We start from the raw sequence: 22871 nt of genomic DNA, 5'->3' as shown, positions 1-22871 counted from the left end.
GTCCCCACATTGTCACCACCCGCCGCAACCTCAAAACTCTCTCTCCCTCTACGTTTGCCTCAACTGTTCTGTCTTCACTACAGTCTATTGAACAATTCTCTCAACTATCCACAGAGGAATCCTCTGACACTCTGCTATCCTCCCTCTCCTCCTCTTTGGACTCCCTCTGTCCCTTCCACTCCAGACCGGCACGATCTTCACCCCCCCCCCCCCTCCTTGGCTGTCTGAATCTCTGCGGACCCATAGAGCAGAGTTGCGGGCAGATGAGAGGAAATGGAAGAGATCAGACTGTCCTAATGATCTATCTCACTATCTCTTTCTTCTCTCAGATTTCACCTCCACTGTGTCAACAGCCAAATCTGCCTTCTACCGGACCAAAATCAACTCCTCCGCCTCAAACCCCAGGAAACTGTTTTCCTTGTTCTCTTCCCTCCTCAACCCTCCCTCCCCTCCTCCTCCTTCCTGCCTCACTGCTGATGACTTTGTTACCTACTTTACCCAGAAAGTAAAGGACATTAGCTCCTCTTTTATCACTGCCACCATCCTCCCTCCCCCCACCCCCACCTCTGTCTTTACCCAATTCATCCCTCTCACCTCAGACGAGGTCAACAGAATTATAACATCTAACCATGCCACCACCTGCCCCCTTGACACTATCCCTTCCTCCCTCCTCCAGGCTGTGTCAAACGACACTCAGTTATGCTGCACCGCAAACATCACTGTGGTGGCCCGATCCTGCAGATTTGCACTTTACAACATCCGCAGGATCCGGCCCTTCCTCACAAGGGAAGCAGCTCAGCTTCTAGTCCAATCACTGGTCATCTCCCGCCTCGACTACTGCAACTCGCTCCTGGCTGGACTCCCTGCCTCTGCGATTAAACCCTTGCAGCGCGTCCAGAATGCGGCAGCGCGCCTCGTGTTCAACCTACCAAAGTTCTCACATGTAACCCCCCTCTTCCGAGACCTCCACTGGCTCCCTGTAATAGCTCGCATCAGATTCAAGATGATGGTGCTGGCATACAAGGCAGTCGATGGAACTGCCCCTGCCTACCTGCAAGCATTAGTAAAGCCACACACCCCAGCTCGATCCCTCCGCTCAACTACCTCAGCTGGACGTCTGGTACCGCCATCGCTAAGAGCAAGCAAAGGTCGATCAGCAAAGTCACAACTTTTCTCTGTTTTGGGACCTCAGTGGTGGAACGAGCTCCCTACCGATGTCAGGATCGCAGAGTCGCTCACCAGCTTCCGCAAAAGACTCAAAACTCACCTGTTCAGAGTTTACCTCGACTCTGCATAGAAACCAATGCGCAGCCACCATTGAATGTTGTACGTCCTGGCACTTGTACATTGCACTTATTCAAGGTACTTAATTGTGTAGCATCTACAGTAGCTGCTATCATTGCTTTACACGGGGAATGGGTTAGCCTAGCGATTGTAATACTTGCACTTGGTTCTATGAACATCTTTACTGTACCGACAGCGATATATTGTTTCACTTCTTATGACAAATGTACTTATTGTAAGTCACTTTGGATAAAAGCGTCTGCTAAATGCCCTAAATGTAAATGTAAATATAGTCGTATTAGCAAAATCGATCAATCAGTAATTTGGTGAATCATACAATAGTTCATAAATTCTTTATTGAAATGCAAAATGAATCCCAGTCATGAATTAATCATGGCAGATTAAAAATTTCACTCTATACATACAGTACATACATAAGGTAAACATACATACATACAGTATATACATATGTACAGACCAGGAACCGGAGGATCAATCACACGCAGGAGTTGGTTTTCAACACACAACTGTCGGGATGTGGTCCAAACCTCAGTTCTTCCAACGGATTTGCTGAGTAAAAATTAAACCGTCAAGACAACATCACAGCCTGGTCCGATCGCCTTTGAATACAGAGATTGTGGCGTGTGTGTATATAATGTGTAGCGTGTGTGTGTTTCTTACAGAATTGTTGAGCACGTCCGCTATCTTCTTGTGTTCCGCGGAGCTCATGTCAAACTTCTTTTGGTATCCTAGCAACTGCTTCTTGTCCTTTGTGTCTCGGTATGTCTGATAGGACCAGACACGCATCAATCACGGTCATACAGATGCTGAGTTCAAAATTATACTACAAAGTGTGTATGATGCACGCTCACGTTGATGATGACGTCATGGCATTTAAACTTGTGGGCCATGTTGATCTTGAGCTCCAGGTCCTCCAGCAGGTTGACATACACCTCCAACACCTGGGGATCAGGAGGAGAAGCACTTCAACTCACCTGTCACTCAGAAACCATCCCTCACTCTCTGAGGCCCCGTCCACATGGGCAAAAACGATCTTTTCCCCTCCGTTTTCCTTTGATGCGTTTCAGGAATATCTCCGTAAAGACGGAATCATTGCAAAAACGCTTCGAGCTGTAGAAACGCTGTACTATATGTTCAAGAAGCTGATTCTGCACAAGAAAAAAGGAGTGCATCAAGCCTGCGCACATCCAGCCTGCGCGCTGTATACAAACATTCAGTCGAGGAGGATATAGCAGTTGTTAAACCTTTTAGATTGAGCTGAAATACTTTTTAATGTACCTACCTGCCCAGGTGTGTTGTTTGTACCTGCGCAGGTGTGTTGTTGTTACCTGGACAGGTGCGTTGTTCTTGTGGAGGATGTCCAGCACCCTCTGGAAGGCGACAGGGGACTTCTTCTTGGTGAAGCCGAGCCAGTTCCTGGTGGTGAACAAGGAGTCCACGTCCATCCACGCCTTCAGCTTAGCCCGGGCTGCGAGGGCGGTCAGGAAATACTGCTTCTCAGCCAACTGGAAGACACACAGAGGTCAGGACATTATATCAGTAGAATACTGGAATATATATAAATATATAAAAGACACGCACACACATACACACACACACACACCAGACCTGCAAACTCCTCTGAGTAAAAAAGGTGACAATGTCGGGGGGGGGAGGGAATCATCGGTCCAAGGAGAGATCGGTGTTTCGAGATATACGGCTACTCGAATTCTGAGCTACCCTGGGCGGGATTTAGCGTGAATATTCATTACGGAGGTTGTTGCACACAATACAATGGAAAGATATCAAATGACAGACTTGGATGCAAAATGTAGCCCTTTATTACACAGAAATTTGCTGTTGGTGTATTAGCCTAGGACAACAACCTTACCAGATTATTTATCTAAACAGCCCTATGTTGTTAGAATTTAGTGCAGTTCGTGCAGTACTCGGCGTTGACTCTGTCCTAAAAATTCAATATTATTGTAAATTATATCACATCGAAAAAGCGGTAGCTAACGTTAATTGAATCAAGCAAACAAATAGCTGTCGTTTTTGCTCCAAAAAGCTTGACTTACCTCGAATTTAACACAAGATAGTTCCTTCAAATTAGGGCTGTACGGTATGGACTAAAATGTATATCACGGTATGATTTGAGGCATAGACGGTAACAGTATTATGTCACAGTATGTTAATTTTATCTTCTAATTTCGATCTAAATGCCTCTGAAGGGGTAAAATACTGGTAAGGCAGCAAAACTGCAAAAAAAAGTTAGTTACTTCCATCTCTGAAACACACTAATGTTTAATAGTATGGATTTGTTTCTCCACTTGCTTGCGGACCTTGCTGTATAGTTTTGGCATCTCAATTTGGTATCCCGATCCCAGGTAACGCGTACCTGGGATCGAGTGTTTTGACCATCTCTTTAAAGCCCTTTCTATCGACATTTTGAAAGGGAACCATGTCCTTACACAGGTATACAGTGACGGCTTTTGTTATCTCGTGCCACTGCTGGCATTTTGTCGTAAGGACTGACTTTCAAAATGCCTGCAGAAGCAATGTCTGATTGCAGAGACAGCTTCACGCTACCAGCGTCTGTCTCGTACGGTGTGGAATGAGACTATTACGCAAGCACGCAGGAGCGCTTGCTGCGCGCCTGCCTGCTTGCGCAATAGCATACTGCCTGAGAAGGCAGATCTGTCCCTGGGAAAAGTAACGTGGCGCCGAATTGAAAAAGGACCTATGTTTCGTTACGATATTTTCAGTAGTTGCGCGTAACTTTACTTTTTACATGAAAAGTAGGTTTAGGTTACTGTATTAACGCATTACTTACTTTGTTACGCGTTACACACAACACTGTCTACCGGTCACGTCAAAATCCATACCGTAGCGCAAATTCACACTGGTGTACTTTCTATACCTTTTATACTGTAGGCCTACACCTACTTTAAATTGACGTTAAGAGTTTCCATCAGACTCGCGCGGTAGCCAGGCGTCTCATCCAAAGGCGAGCCCAGTTGGCGCTGTGTGCTTCAAGATTCTGAAGCAAGTGCTGAGATTCTGATTGGCCGAGAGAAATGTAAATTATAACAATTATCCAATGATGTTTCATATGAAGGACAGCCTTCCCCGCACCAACCCCCTAAAAAAAACTCTCCGGTTCTACGCGATTCACATGAATGAACCAATTGACCAAGAAAACGGCGATTGTCGCCGAAAAGCGACAAGTTTGCAGGTGTGACACACACACACACACACACACACACACACACACACACACACACACACACACACACACACACACACACACACACACACACACACACACACACACACACACACACACACACACCTAACCTTGAAGGTTCTGCGGATGTTGGCAGGACTACTGTAGGTTCCCTGGAAGGAGACAGACAGGCCGCACAGTTAGACATGGTTCCCCAAACAATATTATCCAGAATTAATTCATGACGGTGCAGCTATGCCTCAACATGGAAAGTAGGCTAAAGGGACAGCAGAGGGTTAAGGTAAGGGTAGAGGGTTTAAGGTAAGGATAAGGTTTAGGAGGCAGTGGTTAGAGTAAGGGTTAGGTTAGGGTACCCTCTTTAGTAGTTGTAGAATGTTGGTGTATTTTAGTGTCTCTCAGGCCAGTGCCTCTCTAACTGATAGGAGGTGTTACTTCCAACAGAAGTATCAGTAGTAGAGGGTGTTGATGAGGGGTTAGGGGTCTGGGTTAGGGGGTTTGGGGTCAGGGTAAAGGGGGTTAGGGGTCAGGGTTAAGGGGGCTAGGGTACCTCTGGGTCGCTGTAGTGGTAGAAGCAGGAGTAGTACAGGGTGGTGATTAGGGGCATGTTGAGGATGGAAGCCTTCCTGGGGAACCTCTTGAAGACGTCCGACTGCCCGGTCCTCTCCACCTGCTTATCGTTCTCCTAAGTCATCCGGGGGACGGTCAGACAGGTTGAAGAGGGTCGAGGATTCGCGGTGGATGCATCACACATCAGCGGTGCGCCATTTCGCGGGTTCACATGCACACCAGAGTCCGAGCTATGCTTCATACTTCAGCCCTCCATCGCGGACACTAGCTTCTTCTCACCACATTCACTCATAAAAGGTGAGCTTCTCGGGGGGGGGGGGGGGGGGGGGGGGAAACCAATCACAGCAGACTGGGCTACTCAAGAGGGGGGCCTTAAAGCGACATGATACAAATCAGAACGTTTCTGAAAGATGATGAAATTGGTTTTGCAGAAATTAACAGTGTGAGAATAATAAGGGGCAGTTTTAACATACAGGCAACCCCATTCTAGCAGTTCCCCCAAATGCAATTATTAACCCTAAATATCATAATATGGGATCTTTAAACGTTGACTTGTTTGCAGTTTCCAAAGGAGCGATTAGTGCACGTGCTCTTTTGTGGAGCGCGTAGAACGGCAGGTTGACACAGAGCTGGAGCATTTCCAATGGAGGCGTGGGGTGCAGAGCAGAGCTCACCTCTATGATGATCTGTCTCTCCAGGAGCGTGTAGTGGTCCTGGACGTGGAGGGCGTCCTCTGGAGAGAAGGGCAGGCTGTGGACAGATCCAGACAAAGACACGCTTATTTATGTGGTACCCTTCATGCATACATGCCACTGGGAGCTGCCCAATACCACGTACTGGGGGTGGACAATGAGAGCAATATGGCAAACATTCAGTTCCTTCTCCCATACTTGGATTTTTAACTACTACATGTGAATTCTGCAGTCGCCATCGTCCATTTCCAGATACAAGCTCGAAAATGTCCTGCCTAGTTTCACCACAAGCAAATTTTCACAAAAAAAGGAACGACTTATTGATTGTTGGAAATAAAAAAATCCAGATGCAAATCTGTTGAAAGCGATTCGCTCTATTGGGCTTGGGCGGTGTCGGGGTACAACAGTAAACCAGGGTATTTAGAAATACAGAAAGTATGATCAATACTGTCAAAGATATAGATGCTCCACTTTCTCTTCAACCTTTGCCCACTTCTTAGGAATACCTTTTTATTGTGTATCTTGGACACGTTTTGAAGCAGGATATATAATGAAATAATCCAAAATAAAGTCTTTGCCGTTGCATTGTTATTCATACTGAAACAGGTTCCATTGCCACAATTGTGGCTTTCTAGGGCTGTCCCCTGAAAGTCAATGATTAGAATCATCAGCTAGGAAACCCCGCAGTCGACCCCTAAAAATAGAAAACATTAAAATGCACAGGAATAATATTTATATGGATAATAATTATATATTTTAGAAGGAATGATGCGGCACGACGTGTGCTGAAATGGATACAAAGTGAAAGCAGAACGGTTGGTGTACGGACGGTGGTGGTTTCACTATAGCAAATACTACCACAGCCTATAACCATGTCTCAGAAGACGTCAAAAGTGTGGCGACATTTATAAATAGGCCTACATATAAACAAACAGTACAATTTTTTTTTAAACCTCCAAAAGACCCTGCCCCGCACGGCCGCCGAATAGTCGAATCTCTGGACTGAAAAGGCAGATCTGATTCGACTCAGAAAATTCAGAGTCGGGGACAGCCCTGTGGCTTTCCATGGTAGAATGTGGTCCCCCGCACCGACACATTGCAGAATTGAAAGGGACATTTTTAGCAGAAATAAGCAGCTGTGGTGGTGATTTAAAAGAAATGCACATCTCAACAGCAGTTCATTTATTTAGAAATATATATATTTTTATGTTAAAAAGATAAAAGATATTCACACTGAGTTACAGCAAGACTTGTCTAAGTAGGCAAATTACATATTAGAGACACAGCATTGTAGGCCAGACAATCTGAGCCTATCCCAAGCATACAGTCAATCACCAGCAGCTCAGCTTTTATGTTCTTTCTTTCTTATGATTGTGAAAGAAATCGGGTATTTCCCAGTGAAAACTGATGAAATGTAAACGCTGCATTAATCATAGCAGAGGCAGTGCAACGTACCCGAGGCAGGTCTTGAGGAAGTCTCTGCGCTTGTTTTCATCAGTGATGGTCAGGTGATGTTTATACTGCAGCAACTACACGAGACACACACACCTAGTATCCATCATACACCACCTACCAACACCTCTCACATACTTTTAATATAAAGTATAAAAGAAAAATCATCCAATAGCACAGGATGATTGTAACAATGGGTTTGAAGGCAACAGTAAACATGGGGACAGAAGATAAGGTTGTAGGTTGCAGAAGGTTTTAGCAACGAGTAGCAACGATAGAGTAGAGGAGGTATTACAATATTAATACTTGAGGTAGTACAAAGGTTGACCGTATTATAGTCGTGACAGCAGAGGTAGTATAGCAGAAGTAAAATTAGAAGTAGTATAAAAAGATAGTGTTACAGTACATACCGCCCCATCCTCAGTCCGCCCCAAAGCCCTGTAGGCGAAAAACGGGATGCTTTTAGATATCATAATATAGATATAATATTATAATAATATATTACAACATAATACCTCCTAACCTTAACAAGCCCACACTGCAGCAGCTACACATTATTAATTATATATAATTAAATGTGTATATATATATATATATATATATATATATATAAATTATAATTAATAATCACTAATAATGCCAGGCAATAAACTAATAATATTAGTAGTATCACACACAATAATGAAGATGCAACATTTTCAGGATAAGGGTTAGGACATAAGGAAAGGGTTGTGTATGACGTTTGTATGACGTATGTATGATGTATGTATGTATGACGTATTTAGTATGACGCAGGTTAGGGTTATGGGTTTTGGGTTATGAGTTGAACTCTGACCTGAAGAGGTCCAGTAGGACCTTCTGCTCCCCGCTCTCCTTTAGGTAGTGGATGTAGTGTCGAAGGGCTGTCTGCCTGGCAACCAGCTCTCGGAACAGAACCTCTACACGGGGGAACAGGGCAGGCGGTAAGACCAGCAGCTCTGTTTAGTAAACAGAGTGGACACTAGGACCTGGGTGGTGAACCTTAACACTACTTTAACAATTACAATGACAATTGAACTAATTGTGTTGTTGACTGGTAAGACTGGAGCCTGGAGGAAACATACCTTTACACAAAGATCTCTTCAAATAGATTAATATCTGAAATGGAGGGAAAAATTTTGAGTTAATAAAATCAAAAAGATGATTATGATGATGATGATGGAAATGAGGAAGACCTACAGCTGTGATGATGTTCCCATCGTGCCCGTCGACAGCTTTGTCCAATAGGAGCATCTTGTCCTGCAGCGACTGGAACCGTTCCAGAGAAACCACCTGCACAATGAACACAACGAGGCATAATAAACAATACTGGTGGCTGCAGATGCTGCCTGCATTTTATACACCACCTATCGCGTTTTCCACTATACGATGCTGGTCCGGGTTGGCATGGAGGCTGGGATTTCCATTTCAATTACAACTTGGCTCTTCGCTTGAAGGCCTGTCCTAACTGAGATGACTCGCTTGTCTTGAGTCGATGACACAACACTCACAATTGTATCCCCTATTCAGTTATTATTATTATTATATCTATATTCCTACAATTTGAGGGACAACTTCTTGCTCCGAGCAGCAACCAGGGCTGATGTCACAACAGTCCACTTGGAGGGGCCCGACCTCGAAGAAGGTTCATCTTCGGTGAGGTATGGTACGGTAAAGAACGCTTAAACTGGTAGTGGTAACGCAAATCAGCGCGGCACGGTGGGGCAAAAAGTACAAAACGTGTAAAAAAAAAGAAGTAAAACCACGACTTTCTAACCTGCCTCTAGCTAATCTGCTAGACTAGTGTCCGCTTCAGGTACTTCTGAAGTTAAATACCTCAAATCTAGAGGTATTCCTACCTTTCCCTGTTGCATTTTCAGGATGGTCTCTTGAGGTGACCAGTTACTGATGTAGTCCTGCCAAGGGTACGAATAAAATCACTTTTAGTGGAAATACTTTGAAGTACACAATTCTTCATGACCATGCTTAGAAGATACTAACCTTGTATTCACATTTTGGTTTCCGTAGCTCTGGTGCGTAATGTCTGGCAGGTGTGTCGCTGAACGCTACAGAATCACAAATCGTCCAGTTAGTTAGTAAGAACCTTCTAGAATCTGGTCTTTAGAAGCTTCTGCACCAGCACATGGACTGAGCTGGAAGGACACCAGAAATATGCTCTGTAAGACTATTACACACATACTTAAATCACTTTTCACTCTTTAAGTGTGTTTGATAAAAGGTTCATGATAGATTCATCGACATTCACGACTACCACACACCTTTCTAGCAGCATACAGGTTCAATTCTAACCTTCAGTGCTATGCCACATGTCATTCCATCTCTTCTTCAACCCAATGTCGTCAGGCTTTCCTCTCATGGTCACAAAGACCATGAAAACATGTTTAAAAACGGATGAATTACTCACAATCATTAGAGGACAGGATGCCGCCTACTTTGGTCTTTGCTGAAGAGCAGAGAGAGAGATTATGTTGATAAATGACTCAAAACAAGATGTGAGAGCCTTTAAAGATTCTACTGGTTTAGGGTTAGGGTTTAATGTACAGTGTACTGTACTGTACTGTACCTTTGAAGAGGGAGCTGAGGGAATATACAGAGTTATTCTTGGGTAGGGAAGGCGAAGCACTGATTTTTGGGAAGCCTAGCTCTCTGCTGTCCCCTGCTGGCCGGAGTTTGGACGCTGTCTCCTTCACGGACCAGGAGATACCTGGAGATAACAGTAGCAGAAACATGGCCGGTCAGTGTCCATTCATACCTGTTCGCTATATAGTGCAACAGGGCGTCAGCATTGTGCAGTGTAATTTCACGGACAAATGTGGTGCCTCATCGCCAGAACAATTTACACAAATCATTGTTGGATAGACTTACGGCAAATAAAAGCAAAAGAAAAGTGTGAGCCATCAGTGGCACTCATCTTAATTCCTCAATGGCGCTCCCATAGGAAACCACCAACCGTAGGGTAAAGTTGTCATATCAAACCAGTCCCATATTAGATGGAATGGTTGTGATTGTCCCAACCCGGGCCGGGACTACTGGAAATCTGTCTGACCGGAGGGAGGCCATACTCATATGCCATGGCAAATAAAACATGAGCTGGCATATTCTTCTGGTTCCCAGGCTAGGTTAGTTAGTGGACTATATAGTGTTCAGTGTAGTGAATAGGAATTAGGGAAAAGGTAAACGACTTCGGACACGGCCTTTATCACATTTCAGCTTCCCCACTAAAAAATGAAAAAATCTGAAGGCTTCTTACTTCCGACTGGCTCTCCGCTCCAGCTGACCTTCTCCACGTCATCGTCATCATCGTCTTCATCCACTAGGGCGGAAATGCTGTTCACAGCCTTTTTGGACTCTTTTAGCTGCCGTCACAAAACAATGAAATGTTCATGGTTTCAATCTTATGTATGTGTAAATTTGTAATTTAGTGTGGCAGATCTCATCATTCTTACTTGTGTATAATCGTCATCCTCCTCATCGAAGGTGAAAGGTAGCGTAAACTTGCTGCTGTTCCAGTAATCATCTTCGTCTGCTTTGGCCCTCGACATCTGAAATCAAGACAGCAGTCTTCTGCTTATTCATGATACATTACATCCCCTAGTTCAACCTGGACCGCATGGACATCTAACACATGTCGTTGGCTAAACAAAAAGTGCATGTGTAGCTATGCATGTATTCGCTACTATTAGTAATACCTCGCACACAGGGGAAACACACCCCAAATACATGAGTATGTTTGTGTCTTTGAAAGGTACAAGTAAACATGTCAGATTGCTAACACGGATATGGGACGGGAAGTACCTTATATCGTGCAGATAATCGAATATAAATTGAACCTACGAGACGCGTAAAATGAAAATAGATTTGCTGAACGTTGAATGTCAGTAAATAATGTCGATAACATGATGACATACGGAGGAGAATGAAGAAGAATCGAGATCCAGCAGTTTACCTTTTGCAGCTTCAGATCGCGCAGTGCGTTCTGGGAGATGTAGTCATCGCGTCGTTACCGCAATACGATGACGGGAAGACAAGAAGGACAACTTTGCCATAAATTAGATGCGCATATTTACTTAGGCTGAAAGTCAACGTAACAGTTCAAGAACAATTTAACGTAACAGGCAGCTTTAGAAAATAATTAAACCAAGCCATTCTAAAAAGCCAAGTAACTTGCCTTAATGTTTAACTGATTTAACTTCTGTATATCCTTTTGAGTTTGTATAGTTATTGTACATCAGAAGGAGGGGCGGGGGGGGGCAGCTGTCGGCGCCGGTGACGCGCAGTGCGGCCGGTGACGCGCAGTGCTGCATGCGAGAGGAGGCGAGGGGATCAGATATATAAATGACGCGCTGACGATCAATGGAATAACTCATTTTTTTGTCAACATACTTTCAGCATTGAAAGAACCTTTCATACCTTCGGGCAGAGGCTACGGATAATTATAAGGGTTATTGTATTATTATAGGACGACCCTGCCTTACTGGAAACAATTCCTGTACACTGTTCCAAAGAAGTGTTGGGATACTTGATCTATTGTTTTCTCTTAATTTTTTTACATTTTTGCCAGTGTTTTTTTGAACCAGTGAAACTTTGGTGCGGCCATGGCCAAGTGGGGAGAAGGGGACCCTCGCTGGATAGTAGAGGAGCGGTCCGACGCGACCAACGTCAATAACTGGCATTGGTGAGTGGAAAAATAAAAGATTTGGGAATACTTGAGTCTACGTTCACATCGTAGAGAAAACAACTTAACGCAACAACACTTTTTAGTGTGCTATCACCTGCTGGAAGGTGCTGCTGTTTGGTTGGTTTCAACGTCTAGACGTCTTACTATAGGCGTCAGTACCTCCTGAATATACTGATTAGATTGCTGCATGGCAAAACCTTTAAAGTTGCGCCTAGTTCTTATGATCCGTTAGCTGACTTTGTTTGTAGCCTTGCTTAGCGAAGACGGGGTTCTGGCCGGCTGATGGTCGTAGTAGAACAGAAGGATCCAGAAGGTTATTTTAGGAGCGCAGCTTGGTAAGCACATGCAGAGATATTTATATCTGAGTCTTTGGGGTCCAACTCTGCCCGCTGTGTTTGCGCGCGCGTGTGTACACTGTGTGCACGCGTAAGTAGACCAATGTGTGTGCGTGTGTGTGTGTGTGTGTGTGTGTGTGTGTGTGTGTGTGTGTGTGTGTGTGTGTGTGTGTGTGTGTGTGTTTGTGTGTATGTGTCTGTGTATGTGTGTGTTATGTGCTTGCGTGTGTATATGTTACATGTGTTTGTATGTGTATGTATTTGTGTGTGTATATAATATGTTTTTTGGTATGTATAAATGTATGTTATATGTTTTTGTATGTGTATCAGTATATGTATTCTTGTGTGTGCATATATATGGATTGAAGGCTTCATATGTATGTGTGTGTGTGTGTGTGTGTGTGTGTGTGTGTGTTGTCCCCCCAGGACGGAGCGCGATGTCACGGCCTGGTCCACAGACAAGCTGACAGAGCTCCTGGTGGGCTGTCGGGTGGGGCGGGACGGGGCCAGCTGTCGGCTGACAGAAGTCACCAAGCTGGAGGGAGAGGCCTCCATCAACAACCGCAAAGGGAAACTCATCTTCTTCTACGAGTGGGTGATCAAAGCCTCCTGGATGGGTGAGTCACCTGGTTAAGTGAGTCGTCTGGCTCGGTTAGGTTACCTGGTTATGTCTTCACCTGCCTCTGTACCCTCTCTACTGGATAGGCCTAAAGTTACACTTACAGGTACAATTAGTTATTTAGCCGATGCTTTCATCCCGAGCGATCTTTAACAAATGGGGTTGAGAATCACAAATCAGTTCTGTACACAGACAGATGTGCCAGTCATTGGTTAGAGTATCCATGGCTCCTCACTTGCATCTGATTGTAGACATTGTATAACTACTAATAAAACACAAATCGTTTAACCTATACTCAACCTTTAAAGTCTTATAGAGTTAAAGTGAAACTACATTACGCATGTAATTCGTTTTTTAAATCAACAACTTAAACAGGAAGGACTGGTACGAATATAGTTATAGCAGCAGTGTCTGAGCAGGCATCTCACTGCATGTTTGCCTCCTTTGTTGCAGGAACTACCGCCATAGGTATCAAGTACAAAGGAACGCTGGAGGTGGCAAACCTCTCTGATGAGAACGACATGGATGACCTGGACGTAAGCCTCCTCACACTGGCTTCTAGACAGTAGCTAGGAACGCTCAAGCACTTAGAGTCATCAGGATACCAGTGGGCTGTAGTTGAGTGCTTCCATAGGTGGGGTAGGTAAGAGGTCTTATGTACCCTGGGTTGAGTTAGTCAACATTTACATTTACATTTAGGGCATTTAGCAGACGCTTTTATCCAAAGCGACTTACAATAAGTGCATTTGTTACAATAAGTACATTTGTCATAAGAAGTGAAACAATATATCGCTGTCGGTACAGTAAAGACGTTCATAGAACCAAGTGCAAGTATTACAATCGCTAGGCTAACCCATTCCCCGTGTAAAGCAACGATAGCAGCTACTGTAGATGCTACACAATTAAGTACCTTGAATAAGTGCAATGTACAAGTGCCAGGACGTACAACATTCAATGGTGGCTGTGCATTGGTTTCTATGCAGAGTCAAGATGAACTCTGAACAGGTGAGTTTTGAGTCTTTTGCGGAAGCTGGTGAGCGACTCTGCGATCCTGACATCGGTAGGGAGCTCGTTCCACCACTGAGGTCCCAAAACAGAGAAAAGTTGTGACTTTGCTGATCGACCTTTGCTTGCTCTTAGCGATGGCGGTACCAGACGTCCAGCTGAGGTAGTTGAGCGGAGGGATCGAGCTGGGGTGTGTGGCTTTACTAATGCTTGGAGGTAGGCAGGGGCAGTTCCATCGACTGCCTTGTATGCCAGCACCATCATCTTGAATCTGATGCGAGCTATTACAGGGAGCCAGTGGAGGTCTCGGAAGAGCGGGGTTACATGTGAGAACTTTGGTAGGTTGAACACGAGGCGCGCTGCCGCATTCTGGATGCGCTGCAAGGGTTTAATCGCAGAGGCAGGGAGTCCAGCCAGGAGCGAGTTGCAGTAGTCGAGGCGGGAGATGACCAGTGATTGGACTAGAAGCTGAGCTGCTTCCCTTGTGAGGAAGGGCCGGATCCTGCGGATGTTGTAAAGTGCAAATCTGCAGGATCGGGCCACCGCAGTGATGTTTGCGGTGCAGCATAAGTCAAGTGTTACATATAAAAATTGTGTAGTTTATACTGCACACTTTATAATTATACATTACAAATATTTTTGTATTATCCTTTGTGGTAACCCGGGTTTATCAGCCCCGCCCCCGACCAAGGAACAGGAGTCTCTGGTGCTCAAAACTGCCAACAAAGGCACGTTTATTGAATCCGAAACAGAAAAAAGGGAAATCCCCCGTCAATGCAAACTATAACTAAAAAGAGTCTGGGCTCCGTGAGCCACTGGGGACGCTGTGGTCGTCTCTCACACGCTGTCCCGGTATCCCGATGGGGAGGTCCCTCCGCGTAGTCCTGTGGTCTCCTCTAGACCGGGTGCTGGGGCAAAGGTCCGTCCGGGTGAGGTGAGGAGTCTCGGTCTGCTCTCCGCTCCTGCATGGGTCACATACCTCCTCTCTTTAGACAACGTCTCCAGTCTGGTTATAAACCTTCTCCTGTGCCTGATTGGCCTCCTTCGCAGGTGTCCCCGTTTGCGTTGATTGGGGCTGCTCTAATGCAGTCTTTGGCTCCCTCTGGGGGAAAAGGGTGGTAGACTGCCTGTATTACCTGCCCCCTGGGCTTCCAGAGCCGCTGTGTCGGCCCGGGTTGCCCACACCTTATACAGCTTTATTTAGTATCTCCTTTCTTTCATTGCACCAACATCTCAGAAATCCTTACCTGGCAGTACATGTGGTTTGTGATTGTGTGTTTGTGACTGTGTGATTGTGATTGTGTGTTTGTGACTGCGTGTTTGTAACTGTGTGTTTGTGATTGTGTGTTTGTGACTGTGTGTTTGTGACTGTGTGTTTGTAATGTGTGTTTGTGACTGTGTTGGTGATTTGTGACTGTGTGGTTTTGTGTTTGTGACTTTGTTGTGATTGTGTGTTTTTGACTGTGTGTTTGTGATTGTGTTTGATTTTGTGTTTGTGACTGTGTTTGTGACAGTGTGTTTGTGTCTGTGTGTTTGTGACAGTGTGTTTGTGTCTGTGTGTTTGTGACTGCGTGTTTGTCACTGTTTGATTTTGTGTTTGTGACAGTGTGTTTGTGACTGCGTGTTTGTGACTGTGTTTGATTTTGTGTTTGTGACAGTGTGTTTGTGACTGCGTGTTTGTGATTGTGTTTGATTGTGTGTTTGTGATTGTGTGTTTGTGACTGTGTTTGTGACTGTGTGTTTGTGACTGCGTGTTTGTGATTGTGGTTTGTGACTGTGTGTTTGTGACAGTGTGTTTGTGTCTGTGTGTTTGTGACAGTGTGTTTGTGACTGCGTGTTTGTGATTGTGGTTTGTGACTGTGTGTTTGTGATTGTTTCTTTGTGACTGTGGTTTGTGATTGTTTGTTTGTGACTGTGTTTGGGATTGTGTGTTTGTGACTGTGTGGTTTGGGATTGGGTGTTTGTGACTGTGTGTTTTGGACTCTGTATTTGTGATTGTTTGTTGGTGACTGCAGATCTCGGTGAGCCTGTGTAAAGACGAACCGGTCACGCCTCTCCTCGGGCTGATGAAGAAGGAGGGGGTGGAGAGGGTTCGCAAAGCTCTGGGAGAATACGTGACCCTCCTCAAATCAGGTGAGCCTCTAGATTAACACCTAGATGGTTTAGGTACAGACACCAGCGTCTAGAATAGGTTCCCAGCTCTTTTTGGCCTCACCGCATCTTCAGGTCTCAGGTTTGTTTTCATCCAACCAATCTGCCAATAATATGGACATATCCGTAACCCCCGCTCCATTAATCAACCACAGTCTAGACGGGCCGGTATTGGATTTAGGGATTGATACTCAGGTCCATCTGGAGATGTTCCTGAAGGGGCACTAGTATTCGTAGATGGTCTTTGACCCGTTTGTGTCTGTGCTCCAGCCTTCTCTCATGGGATGATTCTTCCTACGGCGAACGGACCCAGCCAGCCTCCACCAGCGCCTACACCCAAGCAGGTCACCACCAGCAGAACTCAGGTAGGAGATGAACCCCCTCCTCTCTATGCTAATGGATGGATTCTTACTGACAGAAACACTTCTGACAGTCTTACTGCTGGAACACAACTTACTGTCTCAAGCCTGAGGGGATGCCCACAGTGTACTGTATGTAGAGGTTGTGTTTGTGTTTAATAGCGACAGTTGCATGGATGGTTTCTACATTACTGCTTCTGAGCGCTGTCTGGTGAACATATACGTGAAGGTCTTCATCTAGTTGGTTATATATGAACCGAAGAATGCAGAAGGAAACACGAAAAGGGTCACCCGCCGGTGGATATTCAACGCAGGAGTATATTTGGCCTTTTCTAACTATCAGATACAGTATCAGTGCTGTCTATGTTGCTCCACAGATCTCCACCAGTGTGCCGGCCAAAGCTGTGCCTAAGGGCCCCCAGCAGGGGAGCAGCAGTGCTGCAGGGGTCAGGATCGCCACCAGCAGCTTCAGTCTGAAGGAGACATTCCTCACGTCACCTGATGAATTGTACCGCACCTTCATCAACCAGGAGGTAAGAACATCACCTCCCTGGTTACCCAGCATGATGTCATTAACAATACCTATGCCTGTACACTTTCAGCCATTATATCCTACAGGCCTGCCGCTGTGCTGGGCTTATACATCAGAATGCATCATGCAAGTTTTTTAATATACCATAACCTAGGCTACTGGAAACTCAGTTTTGCCACGTCTATCTTGAGAAACGCTGTGGCAGTTCCAAACACAAAAATGTCTCCAAACAATAACAAATAACTTCATGATTAATTACTAAATAATGACCAGAAGGGCATAACTACAAACATAAATATAACCGCAAGCGGTGATTAACGGGGTCCGAGCAAAATTACAAGTCAAGAACACACTAATGGAAGATATATAAATATGACATAATTATGAAGGAAAGACGTTGATGTTCCCCTTAATGCCATACTGTGCCTCGGCTTTCAGGTGACAGAGCAATGGCCGAATGTCATGTTCAGCTTGTTCATAATTGTCTAATCGGGATTCAAACTCTCAAACTAAGGATCACCAGTACAAGGCATTATCCCGTTGAGCCACTGACATTCCTGTACTGCATGAAGCCTCATTCACATCGTGAAAATGTTGATTGATAAGAACACAACATCAAGAAAACTCCAAGCACACATTTCACAAGAGAATTAAGGGCTTTCTTAAAAGAGTACAGATCTGAAAATTTGCACTGTTAATGGTATCCACCTAATGATAGCCGCATGGTAGTTAATAATGCGCGATATAAACGATACACGATATAAACGATTAAAAAAAGGCCTACGATAGAGATTGTAATTCTATCGCTCTATCGTGATAATACATGTTGATGACGCAAAATACAATGTTTAATTTTTGGTTTGGTGCAATTCCTTTTCACATTGCAATTTTCGCAACAGTGCCAGAATTCGTCAACAAACCTGCATGTGCGCAAAGAACGTTAACCAATTTGTACCGGCTGCTGTGCGGCGCAACATTGTATCTAGTAGATACAATGTTGCTCCGCGCAGCCGGTACAAATGGGTTAATGGTAAACACGCATTGATGCGCTATCCGGTCTTAAAGGTAAACACGCACAGATGCGTGATCCGGTCTGAATGGGTTAAATCATTGGACAAAAAGGTCTGGGGCGTTGTAAAGCGTTAAAGAAAAAGGGGGGGTGGAAGCACCGGTGAAAGTCAACAATCATGGATATCCAGCGTGATATACATTGATCTGCGGACTGGTCCAACTCCTTCTCCCTCATCCTGACTCGGAATGTGTTAAATGCATCGGCATTTTAAAGTTATGTTTTCCAGCATACTTTTTACTTGCTTTTGTCGGACCGTCGGGTGGTGGCTCAACATGGAGCAAAGAGGAGACGGAATGTCTTTTGGATATCGGACCCAAATATCCAAAAGACGTTCCGTCTCCTCTTTGCTCCATGTTGAGCAACGTCTCCGAGACCACCTCTCCGGCTGGGTCAACCTCCTTTTGATGGTTAAAAATATCACGTAATCGACAAAAATCTTAACAATCAATGATCGATCATCAATTAATCATGCCCATCCCTAATTGTCAGTACAGTGTCTGTTCCTTATCTAGAAAGACACCTGTTTTTCCTGTTCTCTGCATCTTGGGTGGCATTTAAGAACCAAGGACTTAAACTAAGTGTAGTGCCTTTTAGAATGGTTTGCACTAAAGGAAAGAAACCCAATACTAATTTTATTTATCTGCAACATTATGTTGTATGATTACAGCGTTTCACAATAAATGTTCTCGAAATGACATACTATATTTCTCTTATTTTTTAAATACATTTAGCAGTTTGGCTTTCCTTAGGGTCTATGTAACCTGTTCTGAAACGGTTATTTTATGATTTTATATCGTGATATATATTGTTATCGCAAGAGGCTGCAATGTATATCGCAATATGGATTTTAGGCCATATCGCCCATCTCTAATGGTAGTTATACAATTTTATACAATAACAAAATGGTCATATAAGAAAAATGTGCTGAGTGCTCCAACTTTATTGGCCAATATTTCTCAAATGGAACAAAGTAAAACAAATTCTGATTGATGATTTTTGTGAGGCTTGGTCTAAAGATTTTATGTGCCGATTTGGTGAATTTTTGATTATTTTTGTAGCCTGTGAATCTTTTTATCATGTTTAGCTTTAATATGAAATTGTAGGAAAAGTATAAATTTTTAGGGCATAAGAGGATTTTATAAATGCGTCTGATTCTAGAGATTAATATTGTGAAACAATTTTGAGTCCAGGTCAATCTGGTGAGGAGAAATAAGCCTAATTCATATTTTTTTACAATAGGGCCACCTTTGGGTGCAGTATCACACATTTGGGTTTATGGGTAGAGGGGGTTATTGGTAACCATACCTGAAAATTTCAAGGGTTTTCGACTTAGGGTATAGGCTGCAGTATGACTTTTACAGAATTTGAGGGGGAAAAAAAACGTTGCAGAAACAATAGGGGCAAAACAGCTTCGCCGCTCGGACCCCTAATTATGAGATGTGATGAGGTAAGGTAAACCCCTGTGGTTTTCAGTGGTGTGTTTCATTAAATTGTACTGTAAACAACTTAGGCCCTGGTGGGATATAACAATAAACCTTAAGGGCAGGTTAGTCAAATGGTTTGTGGAAGGTTTTGGGTTTGATCCCCGCTGTCCACATTCCAAGGGTAGGCATCGTAGAGTAAGATGCTCCATAACCCCTACCTGCCCCTGAATGACATGCAGCTGAAATCACTGTATACCGCTGAAGGTAAAAGCTTCTGCTGAATCACTTAATGTGTGATGTGTAGACTAGTCCAGACCCAGACCCTAACCTGTGGCCCCGGTGCAGTTTGTGCAGGTCTTCACCCACGCAGCGGCCCAGGTGGACGGCTGTCGAGGAGGAAAGTTCCAGATGTTGGACGGGAACGTGAACGGAGAGTTCTCTGAGCTGGTGAGAACCTGAATATTAACAGCACTGCACTTCAAGAAGTGCTAGGACTAGTACTCACAACTAGATGGTTCTTCGACAGATTCCAGATGAAAAGATTGTCATGAGGTGGAGATTCAAGACCTGGCCAAGTGGTATGTGTACACACACACACACACAGACACACACACACACACACACACGCACATCCATCTCAGCTTTCTCAGAAGGAATTCTATTTTTTTCATTGTTGGAGCCTAAAAATACCATCATTACATCATCATCTCATTATTACATGGTATTACATTCTATATCATCCCAATATTATTACATTAACCTGATATTGCAAATTCCTCCTTTGGGATGAATAGAATACCTCATCTCTCGAGTTGCAAGAGGAAAATATAGTTTGTAATTACTGTGCTATTAGCTTATACACCTGCAACAGAAAACTTGTGGTTCTGTGGATTGAGTTGTTGTTGTTGTGTTTGTGCAGAGCACTACGCCACCATCACTCTGCGTCTGAAAAGCGTGGGGGACGAGACGGCGCTCAGCCTGGACTGTAAGGGCGTCCCCTCTGGGGAGGAGGAGCGGACCAAAGAGGGGTGGAAGAGATACTACTTTAAAGCCATCAAACAGACCTTCGGCTACGGAGCCACACCCTACTGATGATCCTGGAGCTCAACAGACACTCTCTTGATGTACTGCGGTACTGACACTAGGACACAGACACACAGTGTACCAGCACGCTACTGAAACTACAGACAATCTACTGTCCGGACACAATAGCACTGTCAAAGCACGACACTAAATGGACAAACTTCTGGAACTCTATTGACAACAGGTACAATAGCACTCTACCTATAATATATTGACACTCTATTGACTATCAACACTATCAGCACTACTGACAGCAGGGAATATTTGGATAAGCAAGTCATATTTAACTGGTCAGGTTTTACTAGTGAGATAGCCCTACTGTCCCACTGGTATGTAACATAATGTACAACCCCAATTCCAATGAAGTTGGGACATTATGTAAAACATAAATAAAAACAGAACACAATGATTTGCAAATCCTTGTCAACCTATATTAAATTGAATACACTACCAAGACAAGATATTTAATGTTCAAACTTATAAACTTTGTTGTTTTTTTGCAAATATTAACTTATTTAGAATTTGATGCTTGCTACATGTTCCAAAAAGCTGGGACAGGTGAGGAATGCTCACAAAAACACCTGCTTGGAACATTCCACAGGTGAACAGGTTAATTTGAAACAGGTCAGTGTCATGATTTGATATAAAGGAAGCATCCGTCTGATTTACGTCTGTACACTGAGAATAGTCAAGACTAGGATTATGATGTGTGCCCTTCAAATACCCACAGAACAAGAATGTGAACCGGGAACCATAGTTAAGGGGTTCCCAAAGCTTTTGATGCTGTGAACCATCTGGGGTGTAGTTAGTTTTGGACCAGGACCTACAAGACATTGTGTGCAATAAAACAAGACAACAAAACATTCTCATCACGGTGTTAGAGGTGTCCATTCGGTCTACTTTGCCTTCAACAAATTCATCCTCTACAGCAACAGAGATTTTAGACCCCATTTAGTGGGGAAGAAATCACCCACATCCTGGGTGTCCCCCATCCTCCAGGAGAGGAGCCTGCATGATGAACCATTGCCGATGTGACTCAATGTAGACCTTATTTTAATCCCCTAAAGATTAAATGCTACTCTAGAGGAGTGGTGTTGCAGTTGCATGCATTTGAAGTTAACTAATTAAATGAAGACTGATTGATTCTCTGACAGGTCTGTCGGCCTGTATTTAGAGAAAAGAGACAGGAGCCCTCTATTGCAGGGTCTTCAAAGTATGAGCGAGTGAGCCCCCCCTTAGAGAACAAATTTCAGCTGAGCCCCCCCCCCAAAAAAGTTCTAAATCCCTGTGTTTTGAAAGATATTTGAATTATTTTAAGAAAAAGCTGAATAATAACGAAAACGAATACATTTAATGATTGAGTCTCCGGCTTTCGTTTAGAAATATCAACAATTTATTTAGGATTTAACATAGAAAATGTAACATTCAAAATTAATAAGAAAAACCTTGATCAAGGAAATGTAACATTCAACATCAATACAACCTCCAGCTTTCCTCGTGGGTGCCCGGTTTGTTTACATGATGTGGGCGCATCTGTCTGCGTCAGACAAATACCCGGAGCATTAACTGATGCAAATGACGTTTAGAAATGTTCAGCATAGTGTCCGAATTCTCGTTTGTTCGTTCCCTATATAGTGCACTATATTATAAACACTATATAGGGAATAGTGAGTGAGTGAGTGAATAGGGAACGACTTCGAACACCTGTTTTTTCTGTTACTTTTTCTGGTTTATTTTTTTCTCACGTCGCTCCCCCCCTGAAGAACTCTGGCGCCCCCCAGGGGAGGCGCGCCTCACAGTTTGAAAACCACTGCTCTATAGAGTAATGCTCATTTAATGCACGACAACAGACATGAGGGTAGGGCTGCAGGATATATCGTCTATGTAAGATATATCGATATAATTTCCAAGGGGATACAAGATTTGACAATATCGTTTATATCGATATATGTATTAAAATGGTCAGTTTCCGCCTCAAGCGTCTGTTTGCCTTGGAGACTGTGAGCGCGACCTCTCCCACTCTGTCCTTCCGAACGTGCCGTGCGTAAAGACGCCTCATTCCCCCCCCTCACAAACACAACAAGCATGGAGGATACCGGTAAAGAAAACGAGACGGAGACGAAATTGTTTCAAAGAGAAGAAACAACGGCTCCATAATATGGAAATGGTTCGGGTTTAAAAAAACAGATGAGCCGCAGCTGCAGGTCATCTGTAGAGAGTGTAGCAAAACCGTTGCGGCTAAAAGTGGAAGCACGAAAAATCTGTTCCACCATTTACAGCAGCGGCACAAAGTGCAGTATGAGGAATGCGTAAAACTCCCGTGGCTGTGCTG

At 44.1% G+C, this 22871-nt stretch overlaps 2 protein-coding genes across 5 annotated transcripts; one reads left to right on the top strand and one right to left on the bottom strand.

Moving 5' to 3' along the window:
• Positions 1 to 1639: 1639 nt before the first annotated feature.
• vipas39 (VPS33B interacting protein, apical-basolateral polarity regulator, spe-39 homolog) lies at positions 1640 to 11243 on the bottom strand. Of its 4 annotated transcripts, none has more exons than XM_079754043.1 (19): positions 11228 to 11243; positions 10728 to 10823; positions 10532 to 10637; positions 9845 to 9985; positions 9686 to 9724; positions 9262 to 9326; positions 9120 to 9176; positions 8461 to 8553; positions 8346 to 8379; positions 8078 to 8180; positions 7653 to 7680; positions 7246 to 7319; positions 5773 to 5848; positions 5079 to 5213; positions 4642 to 4683; positions 2634 to 2810; positions 2157 to 2246; positions 1966 to 2070; positions 1640 to 1854 (listed from the first exon to the last, which is right to left on the bottom strand). In XM_079754043.1, exons 2-19 carry the CDS (start codon positions 10821 to 10823, stop codon positions 1834 to 1836), a joined length of 1482 nt encoding a protein of 493 aa, XP_079610169.1. In that variant the 5' UTR covers positions 11228 to 11243; the 3' UTR covers positions 1640 to 1833. The 4 variants fall into 4 exon arrangements, 3 of the variants coding, with proteins under 3 accessions (XP_079610169.1, XP_079610170.1, XP_079610171.1); XM_079754044.1 differs by lacking the exon at positions 11228 to 11243 and adding an exon at positions 11077 to 11097; XR_013812550.1 differs by lacking the exon at positions 1640 to 1854 and having other exon boundaries at positions 2014 to 2070; positions 2157 to 2453.
• Positions 11244 to 11876: 633 nt separating this feature from the next.
• Positions 11877 to 20928, top strand: LOC307087880 (activator of 90 kDa heat shock protein ATPase homolog 1-like; the record flags this gene model as incomplete). The annotated part of the gene is made up of 9 exons (XM_079753555.1): positions 11877 to 11956; positions 12721 to 12911; positions 13367 to 13449; positions 15934 to 16051; positions 16340 to 16434; positions 16806 to 16961; positions 19802 to 19903; positions 19983 to 20034; positions 20376 to 20928. The coding sequence occupies 9 exons, from the start codon at positions 11877 to 11879 to the stop codon at positions 20546 to 20548; spliced, it is 1050 nt and encodes a 349-aa protein (XP_079609681.1). The 3' UTR covers positions 20549 to 20928.
• Positions 20929 to 22871: the final 1943 nt, after the last annotated feature.

This window comes from Pollachius pollachius (genome assembly GCF_949987615.1).
Source record: "Pollachius pollachius genome assembly, chromosome: 16".
In the NCBI taxonomy this organism is placed as follows: Eukaryota; Metazoa; Chordata; class Actinopteri; order Gadiformes; family Gadidae; genus Pollachius; species Pollachius pollachius.
The sequence above is the reverse complement of the archived record's forward strand: the minus strand, read 5'-3'. Positions and strand labels throughout refer to the sequence as shown.

Bases quoted from the DNA above. Each gene is read 5' to 3' on its own strand.
- vipas39 (XM_079754043.1), bottom strand. From the start codon at position 10,823: ATGTCGAGGGCCAAAGCAGACGAAGATGATTACTGGAACAGCAGCAAG. The intron at 9,177-9,261 runs GTTAGTATCTTC...TACCCTTGGCAG, and splicing joins AACCAAAATGTGAATACAAG to GACTACATCAGTAACTGGTC. The intron at 1,855-1,965 runs GTAAGAAACACA...ATTTTTACTCAG, and splicing joins CGGACGTGCTCAACAATTCT to CAAATCCGTTGGAAGAACTG.